Here is a 27,969-nt window from a genome sequence, read left to right on the forward strand (position 1 = left end):
TTGTTCTGTTGCGTCATTTGTTGCGTTGAGTGAGTCACGGCATCTGGAAGACGAAACTTTATTTATAGTAAGCTCGCTTTGCCTGGTTGAAACTCGTTGAATTTTTGGGAATGTGTTGTAATTCAAAGTAGAGCAGCACACTGAAGAGTGAGTCAGATTAATTAGGAAGAAAACCAATGAGCAGGAGGTTTAAGAATGTCTGAAAGCCTGATGAGACATGTTTTGAGGAAGATCTAACAAACTTGTCATCTTGCTGGTTTCAGTGCTGAATAAGTTTCAGCTACATCTTACATTTCTTCCTGCTGCTTGTTTTAATGTTACGATCCCTTACAACTACAGATTTGTTTAGCTTTCCAACTTCGTATTGTCCACAGAGAGGTTCAGCCAGAACTATAATGCCTCTGTATTATATTTATGGTCATTCACCTCAAGATAAGCAGCAAGTGAGCTGTTTTTTTTTCAAGCTCTGACCACACCTTACAAGTCTCCACTGAGTGCTGCTGGGCTCTAAGAGCTCTGGGTAAATCATTGTTGTAGAGCGTAACCTTACCTTTTCTCAGTGCTCCACGGCAGAATGCATTCATTCGTTTTATGAGCAGAGCCACACCCCGGTCACATTACACTCTTTTAACAACAGATCTTTTGCAAACACAGCTGAGGCTCAACACTGTGTGAAAGGAACAAAAGTGCTGAACATTTTATTGCCCAAAACTAGTTTTTTACTCAGTGATTGTGCCAAAGTTGCCTGTTTTCTACATTTATATTACTGGTTATAATCAACTTTTTATGCATATCGTATTGAGAGTTTTTGTTGTCAACCTGCGCAATAGACTGAATTGAACTTTATAACACCATTTTGGTTTTCTTTATAATTACAAACCCTACCTTGTACAAAAAGGATCTCTGGAGATGGTATCCTAATTGCTTTCTTCTGGCAGAGTAGACAAGTTGTTTTTCATAAAATACGAACCTTTGATATACTTGAATCCATAGTAAGGTTCTGGTAAATGCTATGACAGATAAATATCTTACCTTTAGCACATGCACTACTGGTGAAAAGTCTGAAAGCAACATGACATTTTCATATTCAATATATTAAAATATGTTGTCCGATGAGACTCGTTTGTCAGATTAAAAGAACCTTCTAGAACAATGATCTTTAACCACGTATTAAACATACCTATCACTAAGCCCACGATTCTGCCTAAATTTTTTTTTATTGGTCTGATGTAATAATCTAATCTTAAATGTCTTGTTTTGATCAGCTGTAAGTGGAAAATCATCATAAGTAATGGAAATACAGGCTTTAAAACATCAGTCTGTGTGTAAATAGTCTATATAATGTGTTTTACTTAGTAAATTGAGTTACTGAGATAAATTAACTTTCAATAATATTCTAATTTATTGAATATGACTGTATATATTTTAGGTGCTGTGAAACTGATTTCTTCTGTTTATGTGTTGCTTTGACTGATTTTATGCAATGATTTAATTTATTCAGGGAATAAAGCTTTCCAAACCATCCTGACCCTACTTAAAATATAATTGCCCCCAAAACCTGTAGTTTTTCCACCCTTTGCAGCAACAACTCCTATCACGGATTTGCAATAAGTGAAAACTAATTCATTTACATCACTGTGGAGTTTTGGTCCACTATTCTTTGCAGAATTCAGCAACATTTGGAGGGTTTTTGAGCATGGTTGGTCTCTTTAATGTCATGCTTTCCACAATCAGATTTAAGTGCAGACTTTCACTAGGTCACTAAAATTTATTTATTTATTGCTCTTTAGAGCCATTCAGAGGTGAACTTGCTGGTGTGCGTTGGGGCATTGCCCTGCTGCATAACCCAATTGTGCTCACCACCCAAGTTTGCTCAAACACTCTTGGGTCACAAACTGATGGTCAGACATTTGGGATATTTTGGAAAAAGTCCCTCCATCCAGTCATCAAAATCCTGAAGCAGCAAAGCTGCCCCAGACCTTCACACACTTTCAAAAATTTCACCAGAACATTTACCTTAAAGTCTTGTGAATTCATTAAGATGGGTTTGGGGAAATATGAAAATGGCCTCTGTTCTTTATGGTCAGCAGTGATTTTCATCAAAAAACTGTCATGGATGCCGTTTTTGTCCAGTCTCTTATGTTGAATCATGAACACTGGCCAGTGCTAGAGGGGTTCTCTGTAGTTCTGTGTTTTCCAAATTTGTTAAAAACTACTCTGTCGGTGGCTGCACAGTGACACAGTTGGTAGCACTGTTGCCATGTAGCAAGAAGGTCCTGGGTTCAACTCCTGGCCAGGGTCTTTCTGCATGGACTTTGCATGTTCTTTCTATGCATGCGTTGCTTCCTCCCACAGTCCAAAAAACATGACTCTTAGGTTAATTGGTCTCTCTCAATTGCCTTTAGGTGTGAATGGGAGTGTGTGCATGGTTGTTTGTCCTGTGTGTCTCTGTGTTGCCCTACAATGCACTGCCAAACTGTCCAGGATGTTCCCTGCCTTTCGCCCATAGATAGCTGGAGATAGGCATCACCTCCCCCGGAACCCTGTACGGAGGAAGGTATAGAAAATGGATGGATGGATTTGAGTCTCAAAGCTTCAACCCCTTTCCAAACGCATAGATGTCAACGACTCTGTTTCTCATATGTTTTTTGAAATTCATTGGATTAAACATATGTATTCATTTTAGAGATCTTTTAGCCTACTTCATGTTGCCAGACAGTTTATGTTAGGGTTGTTCCTTGATTCTCAAAGTCTGGCAGTAAAAAACCTGGACAATGTATTCCTGATTTAAATGGGACAAATGGGACAATTATATTTTTACACAGGGCCAGTATGGTTTGGATAGCTTTTTTTCCCATAGTAAATGAAAACATCATTTGAAAACTTCCTTTTGTATTTACTCAGGTTTTCTTTGTCTGAAATAATTTTTTTGTTTGATGATCTGAAACGTTTTACGTGTAACAAAAAACAAAAACAGAAGAAATCTGTAAGTGAGCCAATAGTCTTTCACAGCACTGTATGCTTTTCTGTTGTTGACGTCAGAGGAGGATAAGCAAGAAAAACAACTGTTACAACTGTTAATTATATTAAAAATATACAGGTCCTTCTCAAAATATTAGCATATTGTGATAAAGTTCATTATTTTCCATAATGTCATGATGAAAATTTAACATTCATATATTTTAGATTCATTGCACAGTAACTGAAATATTTCAGGTCTTTTATTGTCTTAATACGGATGATTTTGGCATACAGCTCATGAAAACCCAAAATTCCTATCTCACAAAATTAGCATATCATTAAAAGGGTCTCTAAACGAGCTATGAACCTAATCATCTGAATCAACGAGTTAACTCTAAACACCTGCAAAAGATTCCTGAGGCCTTTAAAACTCCCAGCCTGGTTCATCCCTCAAAACCCCAATCATGGGTAAGACTGCCGACCTGACTGCTGTCCAGAAGGCCACTATTGACACCCTCAAGCAAGAGGGTAAGACACAGAAAGAAATTTCTGAACGAATAGGCTGTTCCCAGAGTGCTGCATCAAGGCACCTCAGTGGGAAGTCTGTGGGAAGGAAAAAGTGTGGCAGAAAACGCTGCACAACGAGAAGAGGTGACCGGACCCTGAGGAAGATTGTGGAGAAGGGCCGATTCCAGACCTTGGGGGACCTGCGGAACCAGTGGACTGAGTCTGGAGTAGAAACATCCAGAGCCACCGTGCACAGGCGTGTGCAGGAAATGGGCTACAGGTGCCGCATTCTCCAGGTCAAGCCACTTTTGAACCAGAAACAGTGGCAGAAGTGCCTGACCTGGGCTACAGAGAAGCAGCACTGGACTGTTGCTCAGTGGTCCAAAGTACTTTTTTCGGATGAAAGCAAATTCTGCATGTCATTCGGAAATCAAGGTGCCAGAGTCTGGAGGAAGACTGGGTAGAAGGAAATGCCAAAATGCCAGACGTCCAGTTTCAAGTACCCACAGTCAGTGATGGTCTGGGGTGCCGTGTCAGCTGCTGGTGTTGGTCCACTGTGTTTTATCAAGGGCAGGGTCAATGCAGCTAGCTATCAGGAGATAGGAGATTTTGGAGCACTTCATGCTTCCATCTGCTGAAAAGCTTTATGGAGATGAAGATTTCATTTTTCAGCACGACCTGGTACCTGCTCACAGTGCCAAAACCACTGGTAAATGGTTTACTGACCATAGTATCACTGTGCTCAATTGGCCTGCCAACTCTCCTGACCTGAACCCCATAGAGAATCTGTGGGATATTGTGAAGAGAACGTTGAGAGACTCAAGACCCAACACTCTGGATGAGCTAAAGGCCGCTATCGAAGCATCCTGGGCCTCCATAAGACCTCAGCAGTGCCACAGGCTGATTGCCTCCATGCCACGCCGCATTGAAGCAGTCATTTCTGCACAAGGATTCCCGACCAAGTATTGAGTGCATAACTGTACATGATTATTTGAAGGTTGACGTTTTTTGTATTAAAAACACTTTTCTTTTTTTGGTCGGATGAAGTATGCTAATTTTGTGAGATAGGAATTTTGGGTTTTCATGAGCTGTATGCCAAAATAATCCGTATTAAGACAATAAAAGACCTGAAATATTTCAGTTAGTGTGCAATGAATCTAAAATATATGAATGTTAAATTTTCATCATTACATTATGGAAAATAATTAACTTTATCACAATATGCTAATATTTTGAGAAGGACCTGTATTCTATGTGACTCTTTATATAATAATCGGGTTTATTTTGTTGTTATGTTTACCATTTACCACCAATTATCTTTTCTTTTCTTTTATGAATGAGTGTGTGCATGGTTGTTTGTGTGTTGCCCTGCGATGGACTGGCGACCTGTCCAGGGTGTACCCTGCCTCCCGCCCATAGACTGCTGGAGATAGGCACCAGCTCCCCCGTGACCCACTATGGAATAAGCGGTAGAAAATGACTGACTGACTGACAATAAGCTAATATTTTGAGAAGGACCTGTATTCTATGTGACCCTTTATATAATAATCGGGTTTATTTTGTTGTTACGTTTACCATTTACCACCAATTATCTTTTCTGTAGAAGAAAAAGAAATGGGTAACTACTAGCCAAAAGCAAAGTCAGGTTCTGCCGTTTGTCACAGCTCCAATTACTATAATTTCTTGTCAGCACAATTTACACACCTTTGTACTGCCATGCCATTTGGAACCATTTGGACATACAAGTCCGTACTTTTCTACACCGACGAAAGTGTTGAGCTGTGGTTTCTTAACAATTACTGAATCCAAACAATGAAAAACATATTGCAAAATGTAACATGTTAATGGGGTCCATCAGAGAAATAATTATTTCAAAAATAATTAAGGATACAAATATGGCCATATTCAAAAACCTGACTGTTTTGCTTAGCACATTCTTCTTTCAAATGAAAAAACGCAATAGACTGTGGAGCAACACAGACATCACTGTAAACTAAATCCTGTGCCAATAAATGTCTGATATAAATGTGACAGTGGTTCAAAGGCTTATAGTGTATAAATTACCCACTATGCCAATTTTTGAAACTGGAGTCATTTTAACATGGCAGCCCTGGCCTGGATAGCTATTAGCTCTAAAGCTAATGTATATACTACAGGTAAGATGATGACCTCTCAATAAAACTTTGCTTCACATAATCTGTATTACCCCTTAACTCTATTCTATTAGGAAAACTTGCTATTGCTTTACCAGTATAATCCTTCAGTCTGGCATACTTTGTCTTTTCAGAGGTGATATTGACAGCACTTTAATTTTAATGTCCATAAAAAGCCCAGTAGTACCTAAAATAATCAGAAAGGATTTTCTGTTACAATAAAATATGTTTAGTGTTACAGAAGCAAATAAACATTTTAATTCCATACACCTGCAGGGTGTCAGTGACAATACAATGAACTCACACATTTTGTCACATTTCAACCTTATCATTCAAAATGACTTCTGCTTTTTATTGTCAAAGTGTGTGTTCCAACAAACTTCCATATCACTGTAAAAAACGGCCCTTTGCTGCACAGTGGCGTGCAAAAATATAGCACGAAAACAATGTTTTCGTGCTATATTTTTGCACATACAACTTCAATTTTTTTAATCATACCTTATGTGATAGAACAACACAAAGTATTGCAAAATGATTACGTGGCTGCAAAAGGATTTAACTTGATTTGGTGTGCATTTGTAATCATGACTATTTCACTGTGATAACCTTAAAAAAATGTTTGTTCAACCAACTGCCATCAGAAGCCACCCAATTAATAAACCTGTGTCCACCAGCATGTCATCTATTCTTAGTAAACATTAGTGAACAAACAGCATCAGGAAGAACAAGGAACACAGCAGATGGGTCAGGAAGAAAGTTGTGGAGAAGTTAAAGAAGGGGTAGGTTCTAAGAGATTTATTTTAGGTTTTCAGCATCTTGTAGAGTACCACTCAATCCATCATCCACAACAAATGGCACAACTGCTGACCTAACAGGACTTAAGTGTCCACCTACACTCACAGGGTGGGCAAAGAGAGCAGTAAACAGAGAAATAGCCATGGGACTTTGGATGAACTGCAGGCATTTGCAGCTCAGGTAAGAGAATCTGTTGACAGGAAAACTATATTTTATACTGTATTTGGCCAAACCACAAGTCTGGCCTTTATGAAAAAGTGTGAGAAAACCAAAACTACACATCACACAGAATGCTTAATTCTCACTGGATGGATTGAGCTAAATACGGGGCAGTCACTGAAGAAAACATGTTACAGGCTGCAAAGAGTTTAAACTGGGGCAAAGGTTAACATTCCTGCAGGACAACAATCTAAAGCAAACATCCTGAGTTAGAGTGGAATGGTTTAGGTCAAAGCATATTTCTGTGTTAGAATGGCCCAGTCAAAGTTCAGACCTTAATGCAATTGGGAATCTGTGGCAAGATGTGAAAACTGATGTTCACAGACACTATGCACTGAGCTTGAGCTATTTTACAACTAAAGAATAGGCAAAAGATTCTGTCTCTGGGTGAGCTTTGAAAGACTTTGAGGCTGTGATTCCACGCAGTATTGGCTTTTGGGGAGCTGAATACAGATGCATACAACAATTTAGATTTTTATTAAGTGGTTCAGGAGAAGAAACTGGACTTGCATTCAATAGTCCAGACTGCAGGCCCAGACTGCAGGACCAATCCATTGTTTAACTTCAGCAAGCTCCGATATAGTTGCAACGTTTAATTTGCATACTACTACTAGCATTACTACCTGTTATAGACACTCGCCTGCCACCAACTTAGGGATAAAGTACTTTTCTATATCCTATAATTCAGATGTAGCTTCATTCAGATACACAGACATGCACACTTGGGATGTACGAATAAATCTTTCAGACACACTGCCATGTTGCAACAAGTTCCATTAACACCAGAAACATGTTTAACCAGTTCTGACGTAAGTCACCGTTGCATGCTGATAATCAACAGGAGGCAGGAAGTGTTTAGATCACCTGTGGGCCACTTTATTTTCCATGAGTCATTTATTTTCTGTGTAACTGAAAATGATCTGAAAGCAGAAATAGGTCCTTTTCATTTAGGTTAATTTGATTGATCTAATTTACAATAGAATATCGAGCCCTTTCGTTTTTTTCTACAGAAAGGGAGACCTCTGCTGGTTCAAACATTAAATTTATGACGTTTTTGTAGGAGTGAAGAAACTAATCACTGTTAAAGCAAGTGCTTAGCCCATAAGTAAGAAATGTATTTGTGAACATTGCAATACAATAGCAGCCATGTGTTTTATTTTGTATGCATAATAATGTGAAAACAGTGCATTTGAAGAAAGGTTTCAGCATCGTCGTAATCAGATCAGTGATTTCTGCAGTTGTGAACTCACAGACATTGGAACACATTCCAAGCTATTTTTCCAGTTGCAGACTTCATATTCCAAATGCACTGCCCTGTGAGGAGCCTCATTAAGTGCTCTTCCAGCAAAAGCATTTGTCCAGAGGACAGACTGATGGATTAGCATTGCGACCACGCTTGATGCTGGGATGCAGCTAAAAGACAGCCATTCATGTGTGCAAGGAGAGGGTCAGTGCTGAGGGAGGCAGAGCGTCCGTGCTAATGTGTCTATAATAATCCCCCTGACAAATCACACCACCAAATGCTTAGGATGAGCCACTCAGGCAGGTTTGACATACAAATCTTTTTAAAATGCCTTTATTTTTTCTTTCATTTATCACATTTACTTAACATATTTTACACATGCACAGAAACTGACCTGAGAATGACATAAAGACCACTGGCAATACATCAAGACATTTGCATAAATGAGAAATCTCAAGAAAAAGACGCAAAAGGAAAAGTTATGCCATCACTTTGCACTAACAGACAAAAGAAATAATACCCTTTAATGTTTAGCAAACAGTTAAAATGTAACAGAAAGATTTCCCACAGAGGGAAAGAGCCAGTTAGTAAGATAATATTGAGGGCGAGGGCAAGACTAAAACAAAAAATGGAAGAAGTTGCCAGAGAGTAGAAAGAAAAAACCAAGAGTGTTAGAATGTGAGCAGGTATAAAAGAGGCAGTTTGAGTCAATGAGAGATGTGTTCAGGATCTTTAATCATTGTCTTTCATCTCATCTGGCTCTTCTGAGGCAGAGTAGCCAGAGGGAGTTGGCAATGTGTTGGTTCCCCCTAGCCAGTCCCAGTGGGAGAAGAATGGGGCAAAGTTGGTCCCGGGTCGCTGGTGATGAGCATCATGCTTGGGGGCCCCGCCCCAAAGCCCAAAGGGCACAAGGTTGTGCATGGCCCAGGGGAAGTCATAGCCACAGTGGTCCTCAGTGGAGACGTAAACGTTGAAGACCATGAAGCCCCAAGTTGTGAAGCAGTGGCACTTCAGCAGGATGGGGTCCACTGTTGCCCAGAATCCCACGCTAAACAGCTCCCAGCCGGACAGATACTGAGTGACCAGGCTGAAGGGTTGGTTGTACTGGTGGTGGAAGGCGTGGAAGGTGCGGTAAAGCCAGGGAACCCGGTGGTGCATAAGGTGCCACAGGTAATACTGGAAATCGAAGATGACCATGCAGCCCAGGATGCCAAGAAAGAAGCTCCAGAGAGAAGGAGCTTCTGAGGGTAAAGGAGTCGGTGGCCTCCAAAGCCACTGTGCAACTGCCGCAGGAAAGATGAAGAACAGGTGGTTGTAGACAGTGACACCCAGGGTGCTCCAGATGTTTGGCCAGGTGACAGGTTTGTCCGGATGCAGCCTGTAACGGTTGATTGAGGGCCAGGTGGGAGCCAGCAAGTCCAACACGGTGTAAAGACCAACCAGGACAAAGTAGGTGGTGACTGAGAGGGCCACAGGAAAGAGGGGGCTCCTTAGCAGGTCATGGTGGTTCTGGTGGAGGTAGTCCCAGAGAGGCTGCAAAACCAAGCTATGGGACTCGCCCCCGGACACGTTTCCTAGAGCCGACAGCCAAGACAAAGCCTCAGTTCTGAGTAACCTGCTCGCGCTCATCACTGATGTGTCGTTTCTCATCCAGAAATGACCAAGCCAAGTGGATTATTTTCTTACAAGCCTCCAAAGAGGAAAAAAAGGTTCTAAACAAGTGAAAAGATCCAATCAGCTGCCTTGTATAGATTCAGCAATAGCAAATTGTCTGGTAGTGTCGTGCCAAATTGGACTTGCGGACTGTCTTCGCCTCTTATGTATGTTCAGGCCCCACCTCCACCCCCACCACCCTCTGCATTCTAAGAGAAGGCTGTCTGTAAAGGCCCTTTTTCATGGGCACCAGGACCGCAGCCAGGACTCAGGAGCCGGGCCACAGCAGCTCTCATTTTTGACCCAAATCATGGAGCGATAGCTTCCGCTATTCTTGTGAGTCTCACTTTGTTACAATCAAATTCAACCGATGTCCTTCTTTTTCTGTTTCCATCAACAATTCATTGAACACAACTCATCAGGTTGTATTTACTGTCCTGCCTTCAAATGTCAATGCATCTGTCACTCACTGTCTCACATAGTGAAACAAATACAGAATCCACACACATACACGTACAAAAACATCATGAGCCCCAAAGAGTCATTAATCATGGAAAAGTTGTTGTGTATTCAAAAGAAGCAGACAGAAGTGGAGCAGCGACCACAGCTCTCGTCTCTATGGTGTCACAAAATAATCCTGCAGAATTCGGACATTTTTGATAAATATCATGTGATGCCATGAGCCTCACTGTTCTCCTTTTGTTCATTTTAAAATCAATATTAGCCTTTTTAAAAGTTTTTTTTTTTTTTTTCTGGGACTAATGGCCTTTATTCATCAGTAGCTGGACAGGAAGGAGAGGAGAGAAAGAAGGGGAAGACATGCAGTAAATGGCTCAGGGCCAGGAATCGAACCCAGGATTGCTGCGTTGAGGACAGCAGCCTCAGCATATGTTGTGCCTGCTCTACCAATGAGCCACATGACACTGCATCATTACGTGTTTTCAACTAGATCTAATTAAGACACACATTGATTTAACACATTTTTACAGAATGCAAAAAAACTGTTTGTATTCTGTAGCATTATTGCTAAATTATACCCAAACAGTAAACATCACAGAGCTGTGCTAAAAAAATGTCTGTTTGTGGATTAATTCTGTACTCTTTTTGCAGAGAATTTATTAAATCAAAATTAACATGCTTTTTATTTTTCAGGAATGACAAAATACAATCACAAACATTGGTAAAAGGTATTCAAAATTGGTCTCCAATTAGGCCTCGGTTACCTTGTTATTGTACTAAAGGTTTGTGGCGATAGAAGGAAATGAAGATTACACTGTAGTATGAAGCTGTATGAAACTTTGTAAAGGTTTCATAAAAAAAGGAAAAAGCTTAATATTGTTAAACAAAGATGACAAGGTTTACAGCTAAATACAACATTGTTCATAACCCTTGCCAATTTACCAGGGGCAACATACAAAAAGCTGGTCAGCAGTTAAAAGAAGGGGTTGGTCACTGTAGTGCCAACCAATATTTTTCTATTGCTTATTGAGAATGGTATAAAAATGTTCAACATGTCATTTTAATAAAATGTAAACAAAAGCAGATTTTTTTTTTTTTTTGTTGAATAGAAGTGATTTGAAGTCTAAATCTTCTAGGAGTACGTATAATTTTGGCCTGGTTTGAAACATCCGTATAAGCAAACAGACTTCAGGACCAATGTCTTTCAGGAAGACAAGATTAACCTGAAAATGTTTGGTGGAGTTGGATGTGAGATCATTTAATGGAGTGCTAAAATTTGTCCCAATCTTTTTGGCCCATGTGATCGATTGTCCCACATGCAACAGCATGTCAGCAACTGAATGGCTTCGATAAAATGCAGTTTGTCAAATCCCAGGACTGTGTTTTATGGGATTGAGAAATTGCTGTGTACGTGTGTGAATATTTACCACAGTACCAAATAAAATATGGACAGTAAAGATAAATGTGACAATAGTTCTCCAGACAGAATGATAAGGCCCATGAAGAGGTCCTGCAGAAGACAAACGTAATGACGAACGTGAAGGGAGCGCAGATCACACTGATGTCATTTTACAGAGCTGTATTTGGGAGTGAAACAAAGATTTACACTGAGGTTCTTAGAACAAACCTTGTATATTTCATACAAAAAGAGCTTCAAGGCGAGCGCTGAGTGACAGTTGAGTGTCTGCAGAATTATTAAAAAATGTGCTAGTCCCCTTTTTCCAAGACAACTTCAACCTTCATTATAGTTATACGTTGTTATTGTTTCTTTTTGACTGTTTAAAAAGAAAATAATTTTAAAAAACTTGTCTGCACCAACTTGATGTTTGTAATTCAGTTAAAAATGACCACAATTACAAATATAGCCTAAATGAACCCCTTTTCTGTAAAGAAACATTTTGTTTTCTGACAATGAAAGCACTGAAGTATAAAGCATCTGTTTTGGGAGTTAAGCCATTATAAAATACAATTTATGTGAGCAGAGACAACAGGAGACAATAAAACTAATGCTAGGCAATGGCCTTGTCAATATGCTTAGTTGTAAATGATGTATAAATACATCTCAGACAAAATATGATCAATGAATGATAACTAGCTTATGTTGGATCTGTAAACTATGGTGAACTATGAACATGAATTGATTCATTTTAACCTGTCTAAACTGAATTTAGAACCATTTTTGTTTGGTGACTTGGCACAACACTGTATACATGTACATCTAAGTAAATTGGAATATGTGTTCTGATGAGGTTCATTTGTCATATTAAAGGTACCTTTTAGAAATAACAATGAAAACTCATCATACTTAATGGAAATAAAGGCTTGAAAACATCATTATGTGTGTTATTAATCTATATAATCTGTTTCATCTAGTGAACTGATTTACTGAAATATAACTTTTCAGTAATATTCTTACGTTATTTGTCAATATTCTCTGTATATTTCTATATACATTTCCTCCGGATATTAGGAACTGTACTATTAAAACACAAGTTGAAACACTTGCACTGCTGTGTTTTACTAACATATCAAAGTGGAACAGTAAAAACAACAAAATGACATCCTTGTTTCCTTTTATAAACTTGAATGGGCTTTTATAAAATCTTTATCAAACAATAACATTGGTAGCCTAGATTAAGACATGTCATTTTCATATCCGCCAGCAGAGGACACCACAAATCCACCCTTGAACAAAAATAGGCACTAATAAGTCAGTCAGTCAGTCATTTTCTACCGCTTATTCCATAGTGAGTCGTGGGGAAGCTGGTGCCTATCTCCAGCAGTCTATGGGCAAGAGGCAGGGTACACCCTGGACAGGTCACCAGTCCATCGCAGGGCAACACACAAACAACCATGCACACACTCATTCATACACCTAAGGGCAATTTAGAGTTACCAATTAACCTAACAGTCATGTTTTTGGACTGTGGGAGGAAGCTGGAGTACCGGCATACACGGGGAGAACACGCAAACTCCATGCAGAAAGACCCCTGGCCGGGAATCAAACCCAGGACTTTCGTGCTGCAAGGCAACAGTGCTGCCAACTGCGCCACCGTGCAGCCCCAACATTAATAAGTTTCATTTTGAAAATTAAATTGACTTTTAAAAGTTTTTATCACATACAGTTACACCTCTGATAGTCATCTAATCAGGATTAGACCTGCGGAGTAGCAATGTGCCTGTCTGAAAGCTTGCTTGCTCACTGTACAGACTGGCCACAATTCCCACAGAGAATGTGCCAGGATTCAGTAGACTGTCTACATGGTGTTTGTCTGTCTGAGAATAATTCTGTCCTGCTGTTTGATTGATTTGATAATAAGTATTTTACCCCCCCAAAAAAAAACAGATAAAGTGTTGTGGAATAGTGTTTAAACCCTTCTGTTTTTGATTTCTGTTCAAATCTTTTAGATCACCGAGCAAATGTTATTATAAGACAATATCTAGAGTCAAAACAAAATACAGTTCTAAAATTCTGATTTCATTTATTGAGGGAAAAAGGCTGTTCAAACCAATACCCGCTAAACCTGTCATCAAGCATTTATGATAACTGAGTTGTTTACTTCAGCAGGAAATTTGGACTGCTTTTCTTTCCAGAACTTTCTAATTCAGACACATTTTAAGCAGAAATAGCCTGTTTAAAGTCATGCCACAACATCCCATTTAGAATAAGTCTAAACTTTGACTAAGCTACTCCAAAACCTTGCTATTGATTTTCTTTTGCTTTTGATCCATTCAGATGGACTTTCTAGTGTGCTTGAGATGATTGTTCTGCTGTATATCTATACCTCACTTATATATATCTATAATTAATCATGACCAGTTCTTTAAATGTTGAACATAGCTTGCACTAGCTAGCATTAGCTTGTGCTAACTACATGGACACTAAAAAGGTTAAAGTTATCTTAAAAGAACAAAGTCGTTCTGTAGTGTGAACTAAAGTCATTAACACAACCTGCCAACATTACCTAATCATACAGCATCAATTAACCACCTTAACATTTTGTATTTGATTTCATACAAGAGGCTCAGTTAAGTCTGATCAGGCCATTGTTTAGTCTAAAATGATGTTACTTTATCTTTGTCTGAACAGCATAAACCAATCATTTGGATGAAACAAAGGACCCTGCAGTATATTGTGTTGTAAGGGCAATTATGTTTAGTTAATTTGTTTAACACGACAGTTTTTGGAGCAAGTGACAAAACTACACACTCCTCTTGCTGCGAGACATCAGCACTAACCAGTACTTCACCATACAGCACAGATAATATAGCTAATATAAAATGAGAAAACATAATCATGGCTCTGTATATTCAAAACTGTTATTTCTTGCCAATAAACAGCGGTACACAGAAGTTAGGTGTTTATCTGTGCAGTCTGCTCACTGTTTGCTGCCCCCATTGCATTACATGCTTAGTAGTTTTCCATACCTGTTATGTAAAACAGTCAGATGGTCAGTCATTTTCTACCGCTTATTCCATAGTAGGTGGCGGGGAAGCTGGCGCCTACCTCCAACAGTCTATGGGCGAGAGGTGGGGTACACCCTGGACAGGTGTAAAACATATTTTAGGAATTTACGTAGGTTCTTTGTTCTGAATTGGTATTGTAAAAGTTTTGGATGTTCAGATTAAACTAAATGATTGTGTTTAGTAATTAAGTAATTTAGTTATAGTACGTTAGTTATTTTTAATAAAACAGGAAAAAAAACTATTAATATGTTAAGCCGGAATACATTTCACAATGTTTTTTTTTCTGAATTCGATCAAATAGAATTCCTAACAAAGCATGCATTACAACCCATTACATCTTGCTCATTTACCATCAGCAGCTCTGAAGGGGAAACAGTTTCATAACCTTAACAAATGGAAAATGATTGCCTTTATGTCAGTGGAAAAAAAAGTTGAAGGTATACCTGACAACTTACATCCCTATGGTGCAGACTGAGGTGGTTGAAGGCTGAAGAGGGTGTTATTCTCCGCTGTCAGCCATGACAAAACGACAAAGGAAGCTGCTGTTACTAAAAATAAAACCCAGCAATGAGAGCATGACAACTCGGAAACACAAGGTGAAACAGACAAAAACATTGATGAGCAAAACAGCAAAGCCTGTCAGTACAGGTTTCAATATTCTTCATGGTAGAATGGTGTTTTCTTTTTCTTTTCATGGGGTAGAGAAGGACAGGTTGGGCAATATACTTAAAAGCATTGCACATGTTGAAAGAAATACAGAGAGGTAAATAAGTATTAAAAATGTCACCCTTTTTCTAAGCAAAGATATATTTTAAACATATGGACATGAAGGTATGGTAACAACTGATGCACAAAAAATGAATCAAAACACATAAGTCCGAAAAAGTTATGTGTATTAGTGGAATGACTAATGGACTAATTAAGTATCAGACACATAAAGAAAACAACGGCGTAGCAAAGAATAGAGTCAAGAAACCCAGTCAAATCTGTCAGCATTTAGAAAGCATTCCTGCCTCCTATCAGTGCAAATTAAACCCAGATGCTTTAGTCCTAATAGATTGACTATACAAAACCTATCTTACTACCACTAGGTAGATAAAAGGTTCCTAGAAGTTCTGGAGAAAAGAAGATATTCAGGAACCCATTGTTGGAACATGCCTTTTGTTTCTTAATGGGAACAGTTTGGGGGATGGACCTTTCATGTCCCAACCTCACTGTGCAACGTTGTGCAAAGCAAGGTACATAAAGATATTAATGTGTGAGTTTGGTGGTGGAAGAGGATGAAAGGCCTGCACAGACTCTTCAATCCAACACAACACTTTTGGGAGAAACTGCAAGCCAAGCCTTCTCATCCAGCAACCACATCATCCAAAATCTATCATACCAATAGTGTGGTTGGGTGTAGGCAGCATGTTCGCAGCATCTGGCACCGACAGAATGCATATAACTGAGGGAAGAATTAATTGAAAAATGTACTGAGATATTCTTGATAAGAAGACTGGAATGAGGTGGATTTTTAATCAAGGCAATGATACCAGTTGAGCTTTCATGATTTTGTGTTTGTCATCATTGCCTTGATTTGAAAAAAAAAGACATAAGACAGAAACTGGAAAAAAATAAACATCTGAAAATCAACGTTTAAATCAAACACAGAACCCAAAAGTATACACTAAGACAACTATAGTTTAGGCAATACACTACAAGGCAATAACAAAGACCGATGATATCACCGAAATGCTATCGTCAGATTTATTTCTAATTATCCATTAATCCTCCCCACAGCAAAACAAGACAGTGTATGCTCTTTCCTACTCCACTTTGTAGCCAATAAGAAAAAATGCACAATTTTGCAATCAGCCATCATGTATTTCATTCATTAATCTATTTTTTTTTTTCATGATTTATTCCTGAGTGAAACATTAACATGCTGAAATCCGGAGAAAGAAGGCCTTTGTTCTTTTAGCTAATAGCTGATTGGATGGAGAGATGACAGTTGTACCTGGGACACCCTGGGTGGATATTTGCTATGCACCCCTTCTCCTAAATATCTGATTCCGAGTAAGTGGAATCATATCTTTGTTGATATGAAGAATAGTTTTAAAGCCAACAGTTAGTCATATTGGAGATAAAATATGACTTTAACCATAATCAAACAACTTAAATCTCAAAATGCTATTGGAGTTGGTGAACATGTTATTTTCTAAAGGGTTCCATGAGATAATTAACATAGATTATAGGTATAGACATACTTTTATGTGATTCACCTGCTGTGTAAGTTTACTGCAACGGCCTTTTATAATAAATCTATAGTTGCAACTAAATTTGTTATGTCGACCACATCAAGTAGTCTGCCTGGTGCCGCTACATGTTCTATGCAGCGACTGGTAAATTTAATTTACATATGTCCTGGACTGAGTAAGTAAAGTTTATTTCTTTGATGCACTGAGAACATTTTTGTCACGTGTCCACACATGGTTGCTCTAACAATCTAATTCACTATACCAATAAAATGGCTGAACCTTCAGACCCACAGAGGCATATATGACCTATCCTAAAGGACAACTTCAGAAAACTAACATTAATAATAATTACAAACCATCTTACAACCTTCTTGGTAAGATTGTTCTGCGGACAGCAGCCTTGGTATTTTGCTCTCTTGTATTTGGCCTGTTTTTTTGTGTTTATTCTGCTCTCAGGCTCCATTCTTTGGTCACTTAGATTAGAAACGAACTCCTAAAATTCAGACAGGCAACTGATTTACTGGAACTGGCTACTGATTCACTGAAACTTGGGTTGGTGAGCACACCCCATATAGCACACGTCTGAAAAAGCCCGTTCTGATTATATTGCTAAATAAATAAATAAAACAAAATATACTTGATGGTAAATATTGTTCACACAGGGAGCACAGACTGCAACCATCAGTAGTTATACAAGTTTTCAACATTACATATTAAGGCTTGACTAGCTTGTCTGAATAATTAAACCAGCTGCTGCCCCGTACCATCTACCACCCAGGCCATGTGTGTGTGTGTGTATCTCTAAGGTCCCTAAAGTTCTTCGCGTAGACTATACCTTCAATTCACAGTGAGGTGTGGTGTCAGGAAAAAGTGGTCACTACTTCAAAGTTTCACCTTATCTAAAGCTGGAAATAAGAGTTGTTCAGAAGATCTAAGACATCTGAGACCACAGTCAGAATGGGTAGAGAAGTTTGAGTACATATTCTGGTGACAAACTTTCCATAAAACCAGTAGGATGACAAAAACCATGATCTCTCCTAAATGGCAGGATATGATTTTCTCTTTCGGGAAATTAGTTCGTTTTACGTCAGATGTAATAAGAGACACACCTTCCACTTTTGTCTTGACAGTCTACATAATATTTTCCCAGACGTCTTGGAGACCATCAAGATGGCTTTTTAGCAAATGGTAGATTGACCTTTGAGTGCTTTTTTGGTCAGCAGTTGTTTTTCTGTCATGAACCCCCAGCCCCCGCACCCCATTTTAGTTGTTAATTTTTTCTTATCATTGACCTTTGAACCTTTCTACGATCATTTAGCCTATATGATGTTATCAGGCAGGTTCTGTTGAACAGTTATTTCATACAGTTTGTTTGATGATCTGGAAAATATCACAACAAAAATGGAAACTACAAAAGACTTAAAAAGTGAAATTTTTTTTTTTTTGAGAGACTCATTTTCAAGGTCTAGCCAAATTTTCTTTTTCTCATGACTTTAGAAGTTATCTGCAGGTAAACAATTATCTAGAATGAAATATTTATATTATATTTCTTCATTGAACATTTTTTCTGCTCTGTTTGTTGGCCAAAAGAATACTGGAATTATTTCAACCACTGCATTATAAATATAAGAACCCAATTTTCAGCATAATTTTCAGCATAACAATATTCCAAAGTACAAAATAAAATGAATGTTTTCTGTGGCACAGTCAAGGTCAAGAATTAAATCTTATTGAGCTGGAATTATCACCAATATTCCAGATTATACAAAAGTTTATACAACAGTAAAAAAATATATTTTAAGATAGATGTAATTAGACTTTGAATAGAAATAAAAAGCTGGTAACTAATTGGTTAAGACACCACCATGGTCATGTTTTATGAATTGTTTAAACATAGTGAGTGGAACATTCATTATGAACCTCTTCCTGACAGCAGGAACAGGTCTCAACCTATCCTCCGTTTGATAAAGTGTTGCACTACACTGGAGTCACGTCTGGGATGTATCAAGTGATGCAGACACGTGTGTCAAGGCCCCTGTGTGGCTCAGGGCCTGATGAACACCCGTGGGGGCTCCTGGGTTGCGTAGATGCATGTTTTGTTTTTCACTTAACTCCACTGATTAAATCTGGAAAGATAGAAAGTTACCATGTGTTCCTCACCTGTGGAATTAATTATCTCCACAAAGATAGAGGAGTGCTCGTCTGGCTTCTCCTCATTTCTGAACAAACCAGCTGTAGCACAACATTTGCACAGGATTCTAACAAGGTTAGAGAAACATTCTCACTTATAATAGATCAAGTGTAATATTTTTCTTATTTTAACCTTTATTCAAAGTTGATGCAGGACTGAACTTTCCATTTTCAGGAGCCTGCAGGAGTTATTTCTCATTCAGCAGAATGCCAAGCCAGCTTCAAGATGCCATGGGTGCACTGATAACAGTTTTCTACAACTACTCCGGGAATGATGGAGATAAACACAAGCTCAACAAAGGCGAGCTGAAGGAGCTCCTGAACAGCGAACTCACGGAGTTCCTCGCGGTAAAATAAATATTTTCACCCAATGGTTATGGATGTTGTTGCTTCCCTGTTTATTGTATTATAAATCTGAAGGCTTGCATTAGGTTGCAGATTTCAACTTAACAGCAAAAGAAAAACCTTCCTTTTTTGAGAAATTGTATCTATCTTCCTGCCTTAAGTTTTTTGTTTTTACCCATTGATCCTAATTGCAGTAACTTGCTTAAGGATATTTGATACTTTGCAGGAGGCATTGTTGTTTTATCTACTGAAATGTTGAACTAAGCAATGCTGTTTTCAGATAATTTACCATTCTGACCTTGTGAGAGGAAATTGATTTTCACTGATTGCTATCCTGCAGTCAGAGAGTACCTCCTGCTCTTACATCATAGCACGTTGGCAGAATAAAGGACAGGGCGAAGGAGATAAATAGGGTCATTTGAGATAAGTCGAGACTCTGTGTTTGTGTGATAGCAGCATGGAAAGCCTGCCATTTGAAATGATTGAAACCAGAAACGGCCGAGGCTTGAAACCCCAGACACCTTCAGATGTCTTTCTCCTTGCTTCTTATCCTCCTTCCGTCCACACGGATGGGAAGCCTCGGGTGCTCATAAATCATTATCATCATCATCGTCCTCATCATGAGTGGCCCCATATCAACTCCAAATATAGACATGTCTGTGATGACATCACAGCCCTGTGAGCCACACTGACCCCTGAGAAAAGACACAACCCGGACAGGACGTCCACCGTCAGTTTATGCCAGGAGAGACGTTCGACCCATGAGACAGAACCATGAGTAGAGTGTAGCTACCGATTAAAATGCTTGTTAGGGTTTTAATTTCATTGTGATGCTTGCCGTTAATTTTCCTCTTTTCTACCTTATGAGGCCCCTCATACTAACATCGTTCAATGCACATTTGGTGGTATCTGTGCAAGGGGCCAGGTTTGATTGGATTGAGCTTAAAGGTGGTCACGGATGATTGATTATTGTTTGCTGAGATGTGTTTGTAAAACAAACCGAGAACAAACACAAAGAAAAGATTAAACTTGTTGTGTCAGCCTGTAACTATGTTAACACAACACTGAAAAAAAATTAAGATTCTCCTTAGCACTTGTACGAAGTAAACTTAGCAATTCCTTAACATTTTGATTTTAAATATTAAACAATTTAAAATCTTTGAATGTTGCACCTCGGAATCAAATTTAGTCATGTTCTCATTCTCAAAAAACAAATCTAAAAATTTTAGATCTATGTTCGGTGTTAAAAATATGGGAGGCCCCTGATTATTTTGGGGCCCTTAGCAACAGCTTAGTTCGCTTATGGTTTAGGCTGGCTCTAGCTAAAAGATTATGAAGTAATTTATAGCGATATAGAAATTGCTACAAATTTTTTTTATTTACTCTAAAGCCCAGAATTATTCATACCCCTGGCAGATTTAGATGTAAAAATATTTTCACTCAATAAAGAAATTTGCTTCTGGTAGAAAATCAGACAGGCATCTTTCAAAAGATAATAAAAAAAATATAAAAGGAGTATCCATCTTAAAAGAAAATTATTTATCAATATGTATATATCATAAAGAACAATTATTCAAACCCTTTTTAATAAACAATGGAGAAATCTCTATTGGCATTAGTGCAATCAACCCCTTCCATATTTGTTGATGAGCTCCAAGTCTTTGAGGTTGGAACGTCTCCTTGCCATTACCCTAATCTTTAGGTTCCAGTCGCGACTCTAGGGCCTCTCCAAAATGTTAATATTGTGTCCAGTGGGACAAAACTGGAACAAAAATGCTGGTTCAATTTAACGTTTACTTTAAACCTAAATCTGCCGGGGGAATGAATAATTTTAGACTTAACTGTGTACACTTAACAAAAACAATTAAATTATATCTCAGTTTTAAGATAATTTTTGATTACTTAAATTAAATAGGTTCTATCTGTTTGGCAACATTTAGCAATTTATCTTTTATTATTTAAATGGAATATAACATCTGCCAAATCCACATTTCATGAACAACAGGATGCATTTTATCAGCTTAAATTTTAGGATTCTCATTCTAGAATCATCATCCTTAATGCACATTTAAAACTGATCTGGTCCAAGGCTTATAACATTACAGAAACAATTATAAAGTTTTCACATCTATTCTAACATGGTGGTTTGTAAGTTTTTTTTTTCTGACAACCACAGATAAGGTTTGTTTTTCATTAGCAACAAATGCCTTAAGGTTAAGAAGCTCAGTTTGCTGACAGGTTTGAATTAGAATTTGTGCCGCAACTGAACTAAAGCTGGACACAGAAATTCTCTCAACCACAAGTCATATATTAGTTCACAACTTTGACTAAGCTGAAATATTCATTCACAACCTAAGTTAGCCTTACTCCTCCCTGCTCCGATTTGAATAATAGCTGATTGAACCGTCATCTTCAGTTCAATTCTAGTCAAAATGTTTACTTATGATTGCTCAACAAAATATTGCTAACATTATTAGAATTTACTCATTAATAAAGATTAAGTTTAGAAAATAATATTTTTGATTAAAATGTATATTATTTTAATGATAATGTTAAATACTGTCTAAAATTATTTTTTATAAAGTAGGCTAAACTTTACCTTCTTAAACTGTCTTGATCAAACAGCACGCCTTCTAGAAACTCACATTGCATGCTTCTACCACGTGCTATTACATCAGCTACATTCGTCTCTGAATTTCCACTCCACTGTTTTGTGTTTTTTTGACTAACAAGTAAGGCACAGTTTGACATTTTCCTGACTGAAAATAATCCCCTTTAGGGTCAGTTTGGACCTTTTGGTGAAATGCTGACACTGCCTCCCAGGTCAGAAGGCTAAAAAAAGGAAATGTGTGTGATCGGGCTTTTCAATTCAATTTCACTCTGCTACTTGGTAGACAGAGATGACAAATTTGCATTAAGTCACTGCTTAATTCCAGCAATCAATTCACAACTGCAGGATGGCAAGACTACGGACCCTGCAGAAGATAGTGATGGTAGCTGTCCAGGATCTGTTTCAGAACTGCTGCAGGAACTGAGCTCTGAACATTTTTAGATAATTCACTATCAGGCAAACAGTATGGCAACATCAAAAGCTGCACCACCAGACTAGGACTGCCCCGATACCACATTTATATAAGCTGAAAACAAATATCCACATTTGAGATCTTACCAATAAAGAGTACCCATTTGAGTCAAAATTAGGCCATTAATTTAAAAGGCTTTATGATTACTCATATTTACTTGGACTAGATTTTTAGTATATTTAACATATAAAGAATTACATTTAAAATGCAATAAATTGCTATTCTAACATTTATTGCATCTTTTCTTTTTGAACAAACAGCCATGCAACACCTGCCACTTAAATACAGTTCTTAAACCAAACTTGCTTTTCGATCGCCCAAACGGTATTGCTTGCAGGACAACCCTCTGGACAGTACAATTTTCAACTATCCACAGTGTAGTTAAACCGCTGAGGGGCACCTGGCTAACGCTGCTTGTCCAAATGTCAGTGGTGAAGCTAAGTTCTGAAACCCCTTGCTACAGGGGTTGGATATCCTTCTTCACAAATTCCTGTTGTTTGGGCAACACAGTGTTGGCTAGTGTTGTCATACTTTGGCTTCAGTGCACTTAGAAGATATCAGAATCCCATGTTATCAACAATAGACAATGGCTGGTCATCGAGGACAGCGTACAGGGTGAGCGCCTCTGATATTTTCACCATGTGCGGGTTGTCCATGGACATGGACTGTTGCAGTTTCTCAATGCTGCCAGAAAAAACTCTTTGAACTCTGCATTATGTTGTTTCAGATGTTTTAGACATTTTGTCAAATTGCTAGTGCTAAAGTTGCTGAACTTCGTTCCACTTCTTGGCAACTTTGCTGAGTATAATTTGCAGTATGCTTTACTCTGGAAACACCACACAGCTGACATTTCTCCTTCTCCACCTTCTTACGTCTTAAGATAGGGAAGAACGTCACACTGCATTTAAGGTGTTTCAGTTCTTCTAATTCTTTTTAACGATCTCTGCTAAATTCTAGGCTGTGTTACTGCTGCTTTTTGGGTTAAAGCATGTGGCCGCAGACTGATGCTACATATTATGGGGAAAAAATCTTCATGAATACAAGTACAAGTTGCTCACATGTTATCGGACTGATACCCAATGCTGGAGGCGAACCAACTCAAAGAAGATCTTGAAAGTCTTTTTAATTGGTGAAGGAGGTATCTGAGGGATCGATATTATTGGTTTTCTTTCTCCGGCAACAATCGTTAAACATGATGAGAAAAATCTAAGCAGACGTTTGGCTTTTCCTGTTTTTTATGTCCTTGTTTGTGTTTGTTTACAGTCTCAGAAAGATCCCATGCTGGTGGAGAAAATCATGAACGATCTGGACTCAAACAAAGACAATGAGGTGGATTTCAACGAGTTTGTTGTGTTGGTGGCAGCCCTGACTGTAGCCTGCAACGACTTCTTCCAAGAGCAGAACAAGATGGCCAAATAGATATCCACTGTAAACCAAATGTAAATCTTAAATCTGCAGTCATTCACATTGGTTGCATAAATGATTTCTCCCAAATTTTTTGAAAACCCCCTTACCTGCTTAAAATAGCATAGAGTAGTTGTTACTGCTAATTAGTTCTGTGACATTTCCCTTTAAAAACAGCGGCGTCATCTAAAACCGTGTTTGTATATTCTGATTAGCATTTTTGTCCCAACAGATATCCCAGTTGACACGTTCCTTCTTCCTAAACTTTAAATGTCAAATGTATAATATCTAATATTTCCCTGATGGCTCATTAGGCAGGAAACATTTTTTCCCCTTGTCAGTTTAGCTCTCAGCTCCTATGAGAAATGTTCTCTATCCCCTATGTGCTGTGCTAAGCTAGAGTCAAGGAAAACGTGCACAAGTTCATGGTAAACATGTCAAGTGTTCCCTTCTATTGAATGTTCCAGCTTATGTTTAGATGCTTGCTTCTTTCCTGATGCATTTTAAATCTTTTTTTTTATAAAACTCTATGCATTTGATTTCACAATTTTATTATTTACAGCTGCTGTCAAGTGTTCAGTGACATCATGTCGAAGCTAAATCTAGTCAGCAAACTCACTGCATCATCTGCAATGTAGGGCCAGTCCTAAGTATTAGACAGATCACTATTTATTTGACAAAAAGTCGGTTTATTAGATCAAGAGAAAAAGAGAAATAAGAGACGTTAAGCTTAAAATATTAGTATGATTACAAATCAGAAAAATCAAATTGACATTCGACGTTTGATGTCCAGTGAATGGAGCATGACTTGAAGTTGTAGCTTTAAATAAATAGGATATATAAGGGGAAGCTTTAAAAAATCTGATTTATATTTCTTTGATCTCCCAGGTTCCAGAGTTGTGTTTTGTGTGGGAGAGCTTTGGATTTTTTTCACTAAGTCAATAACTCATAATGGTGGATAATGTCATTGTAAATTAGGACCTTTATTTAAAAGGTTTTTCACAAGGGTAGAATAATCATTCAGTGAACAACTTTGATAATTTCTAAAAATGCAAAAGGATTATTAATTTTTGGATTTGAAGCCAGGTTTTAGCATAATTCTAGATGTAGAATTGAGTATGTCTTGGCTAAATTAGCAGAGTTCATTTGAGTTGTTTTTCATTGTCATGGAGCTGGCTCATAAGCATATACCACCAATGTTAAGTAGGGTTGAGGTCAGAGCTTTCGGGAAGACCATTGTGAAACATGTTTTAGCTATTCCAAAACCAGTTCTGATATGGGTTTGGGATCCTTGTTCTGAGCACCCAGTCATGTTGATTTGCCATTAAGTTGAAGAATTGTGAGGCAAAACTCCTGCCTTATTATTCAGTTCACCTTGTGTCTTGCACCAGTACCATCGGTACCACTGGCATAATGCTACCATCACTATGCTTGACAGTTAGTGCTGTGATTTGAAGTCTAAAAGTCTCACCTTGACTTCTCCAAACACTCTTCTTGTCACTGTGGTCAAAAAGCTCAACCTTTTTTCGGTAAGACCTTGAAACGTCTCTAACAAGATTATTCATGTGTGTTACGAACCCTGAAAGGAAAGGGGGACAGTAACATGACAACCACAGTAGTCCTTGCAAAAGTAAAAAAAGGTTTTATTTTTGTCTCCAGAAAGATGTCTGAAAAGGTTGCAAAGCATGTGGAGGAGAGCATACATAGTGTATCTAACAGAAAATAACCTATGTATGAAAAATGTACAGGGTAACCCAAACCCACTAGGTCCTCTAACTCCCACCACAAACCTTCAAAAGAGAATGCTCCAGAGAAGCAACACAGGTTTGCCAAACAGTCATCTGCAAGGTGAGGAAGAAGACACCCAGCCCCACAGGTGAGCTTCCTTATAGGACAGTCCTGAGTCCTGGTTGGTCATTTCAAATTCTCCATCCAATCAGAGCTCAAAATTCCAAATTCGGCCAGGCCTGAAGGTAAGAATTTTGATCCAAGTTTTCCTGAGCATCCGAACCAATTCCATTCTTTTCATCTCAGGCTGAAACTTGGTTTTAGATAATAGAAACTTGGACACATTGTGTGTTGCAGCAGGATCATGAAACACACCAATAAAACTAAACACCCATTAAAACTAGCTAGTATTCAAGTTTTATGTTCTAAAATCATTCGACCTTTAAAGAAACATGATAAAACAGTCTAAATGAAAGCATATTGAAGTGTTACAAAGAACCAGCCAGATTAATCATTTTAAGCTCACCATTAATGTGACACTCGTGCCAATGATAAGTGAATAGAAAGCTTTAACCACAGCTAGCTATGTGCACATGGAAGTTTTACTCTGCTATCCTTTCCAGGACATCACTCGGGGCAAGAGGCCTCGTGTTTTTCGAGAAATAACTTTGCAGCTTGTACCAGTGATGCATGGCGATCGCAGTCCTCACAGACCACCTGGGTCCTGCTGCATCAGCCAAATACGTTGACACGTCTTCCCCCCTCAAGCAGAGATCCTAATGTTCCCAACTCAGCGAGGACAAAAGTGACTCAGGCTGTAAGGGTTTTCCTCTGTAGGTCCACTTCCCAAAATACCAAAAGCAGACGGCTAATTTGCACTGACATTCTCCGTGGTGACGTGGGAGAAAACTATTGAAATTAAAGTGTGAGTGTGATGCTTTTATCCTAGCAGATGGTGCCTGCAAAGACCCTCCCCATTACAATGCAATTTGTCTGTGATTGGCAGCAATCAAACAGGATAATCATCCGTGGGAAGATGCCATGAAGTAATTATGTTTTTTGTTGCGTTTATAAAAAGGTTGTAATCAATGCTGAGCGCCAATTCATGATTTTCAGATGTGGATATTTAAATTCTCGCTCTTATGATTGCTTTCCTCTTCCTGTGGACGTAACGTGCAGGGAAAAAAAAGAAACTTCTAGTAGAGTTTCCTCTTCCCTGAACATCATAAAGTTTGAGTCATGAACCTCTCATTGCTTCCTATGTCACTGTAATCATCTTGTTTGTGTGGGAGGAAAATTACTCCAATTTTACAGAAAGATCATAAAACAGTTCAGACAACAATGTTTGCACCTGAATTGCATATGCAACAGTTCCTCACCATGAAGCGGTAATCTGAGAGCCACTATTGGAATGCATTTCTTTGTGTAAAATCCTGGAAATCCACAAAATGACACTGGATGTAGGATATTGTCACAGAGGAAAGATGAGGACCCAAACAAAAAGACTCGACTAACATCAAGAAAATATAAAATAAGTTGAAAAAATTTTTGCAGCCGCAGCTTAAAGAACTACAAATGTGACTGTGTGCAATGGAAACCCGAACTACACTTATTAGCCACTTTATCCTGATCCTGATACACCTCTGAGCTGCCAAGTCAGAGGGTCCAAATCCTGCTTTAGTGAATTTTGCAAAATTGGCCACCTTCACAGCTCAAGATCATAATACAGTGAGACATGAAAGCCCTATGTGACCAGCCGGTAAAAACACACCGGAACCATCTACGTCATTGGGCGGGTTGCATTGAAGGGTGCCAAAGCAGAACAGTTTTCTCAGCAGTGGTCATGCTGACGAAAGTGATGCATACCATGAATAGCGGAAAATGTCCTCCACATATTTTTTTTCTGTAATGCTTTGTGTATCTATCTGCACTCTTCGAAGTTCCACTCCACATTTTATTTGGTTTGGCAAAGCCTTGGGTTTATTTTGAAAACTCACATATGCGAGACATTGTAGGCTTGAAGTGCCAAAGGGAGCTTTATGAGGGCTTGTCTTTGAAATCTTTATAGTTGAAAAGGTTTGTGTAATAGACTTGTATTTCTGTGAGCTGTACTCCTTATTTCCCTGAACATTTTCCCACCAAAAATGTCAAACTGGGTTGGGTTAGGTTGTTTAAGCAGTTTTGCTCAAGGTGATTTTGCCTCTAGCATGTTGTACAAGCAGAAACCTTCCCTTCAGAGTCCTCCTGGCTAGCCTGAAACACTGTATCTCTTTATTAATGTTAACCTTTTCACTGTCGGCACTAGTGATGGACTGGTACTCTCTCAGTTGCCTCCAGATATTTTATTCAACACTCAACCCTGATCCCTGAAGTTGGTGTAGTCGATGGAGTTTGATTCATGTATTTGTGTTTGAGAATTGTTCTCAGCTTCATGTGTTTGGAAAGAAATATTAAAATGTTGTGCCTACAGGTATAACTGGAGTATATTAATGAATAAACAGTACTCATTTCAATCAGGTGTT

The 27,969-nt window shown here is 38.5% G+C and overlaps 2 protein-coding genes across 2 annotated transcripts; one reads left to right on the top strand and one right to left on the bottom strand.

Moving 5' to 3' along the window:
* Nucleotides 1–8,195: 8,195 nt before the first annotated feature.
* Nucleotides 8,196–9,681, bottom strand: ch25hl2 (cholesterol 25-hydroxylase like 2). The gene has a single exon (XM_047373305.1). It carries the CDS (start codon nt 9,526–9,528, stop codon nt 8,611–8,613), a length of 918 nt encoding a protein of 305 aa, XP_047229261.1. The 5' UTR covers nt 9,529–9,681; the 3' UTR covers nt 8,196–8,610.
* Nucleotides 9,682–18,909: 9,228 nt separating this feature from the next.
* s100z (S100 calcium binding protein Z) lies at nt 18,910–27,960 on the top strand. Its single transcript, XM_047373095.1, has 3 exons — nt 18,910–18,963; nt 19,063–19,235; nt 23,579–27,960. Exons 2-3 carry the CDS (start codon nt 19,095–19,097, stop codon nt 23,732–23,734), a joined length of 297 nt encoding a protein of 98 aa, XP_047229051.1. The 5' UTR covers nt 18,910–18,963; nt 19,063–19,094; the 3' UTR covers nt 23,735–27,960.
* Nucleotides 27,961–27,969: the final 9 nt, after the last annotated feature.

Source organism: Girardinichthys multiradiatus, chromosome 8 (genome assembly GCF_021462225.1).
Source record: "Girardinichthys multiradiatus isolate DD_20200921_A chromosome 8, DD_fGirMul_XY1, whole genome shotgun sequence".
NCBI lineage: Eukaryota > Metazoa > Chordata > Actinopteri > Cyprinodontiformes > Goodeidae > Girardinichthys > Girardinichthys multiradiatus.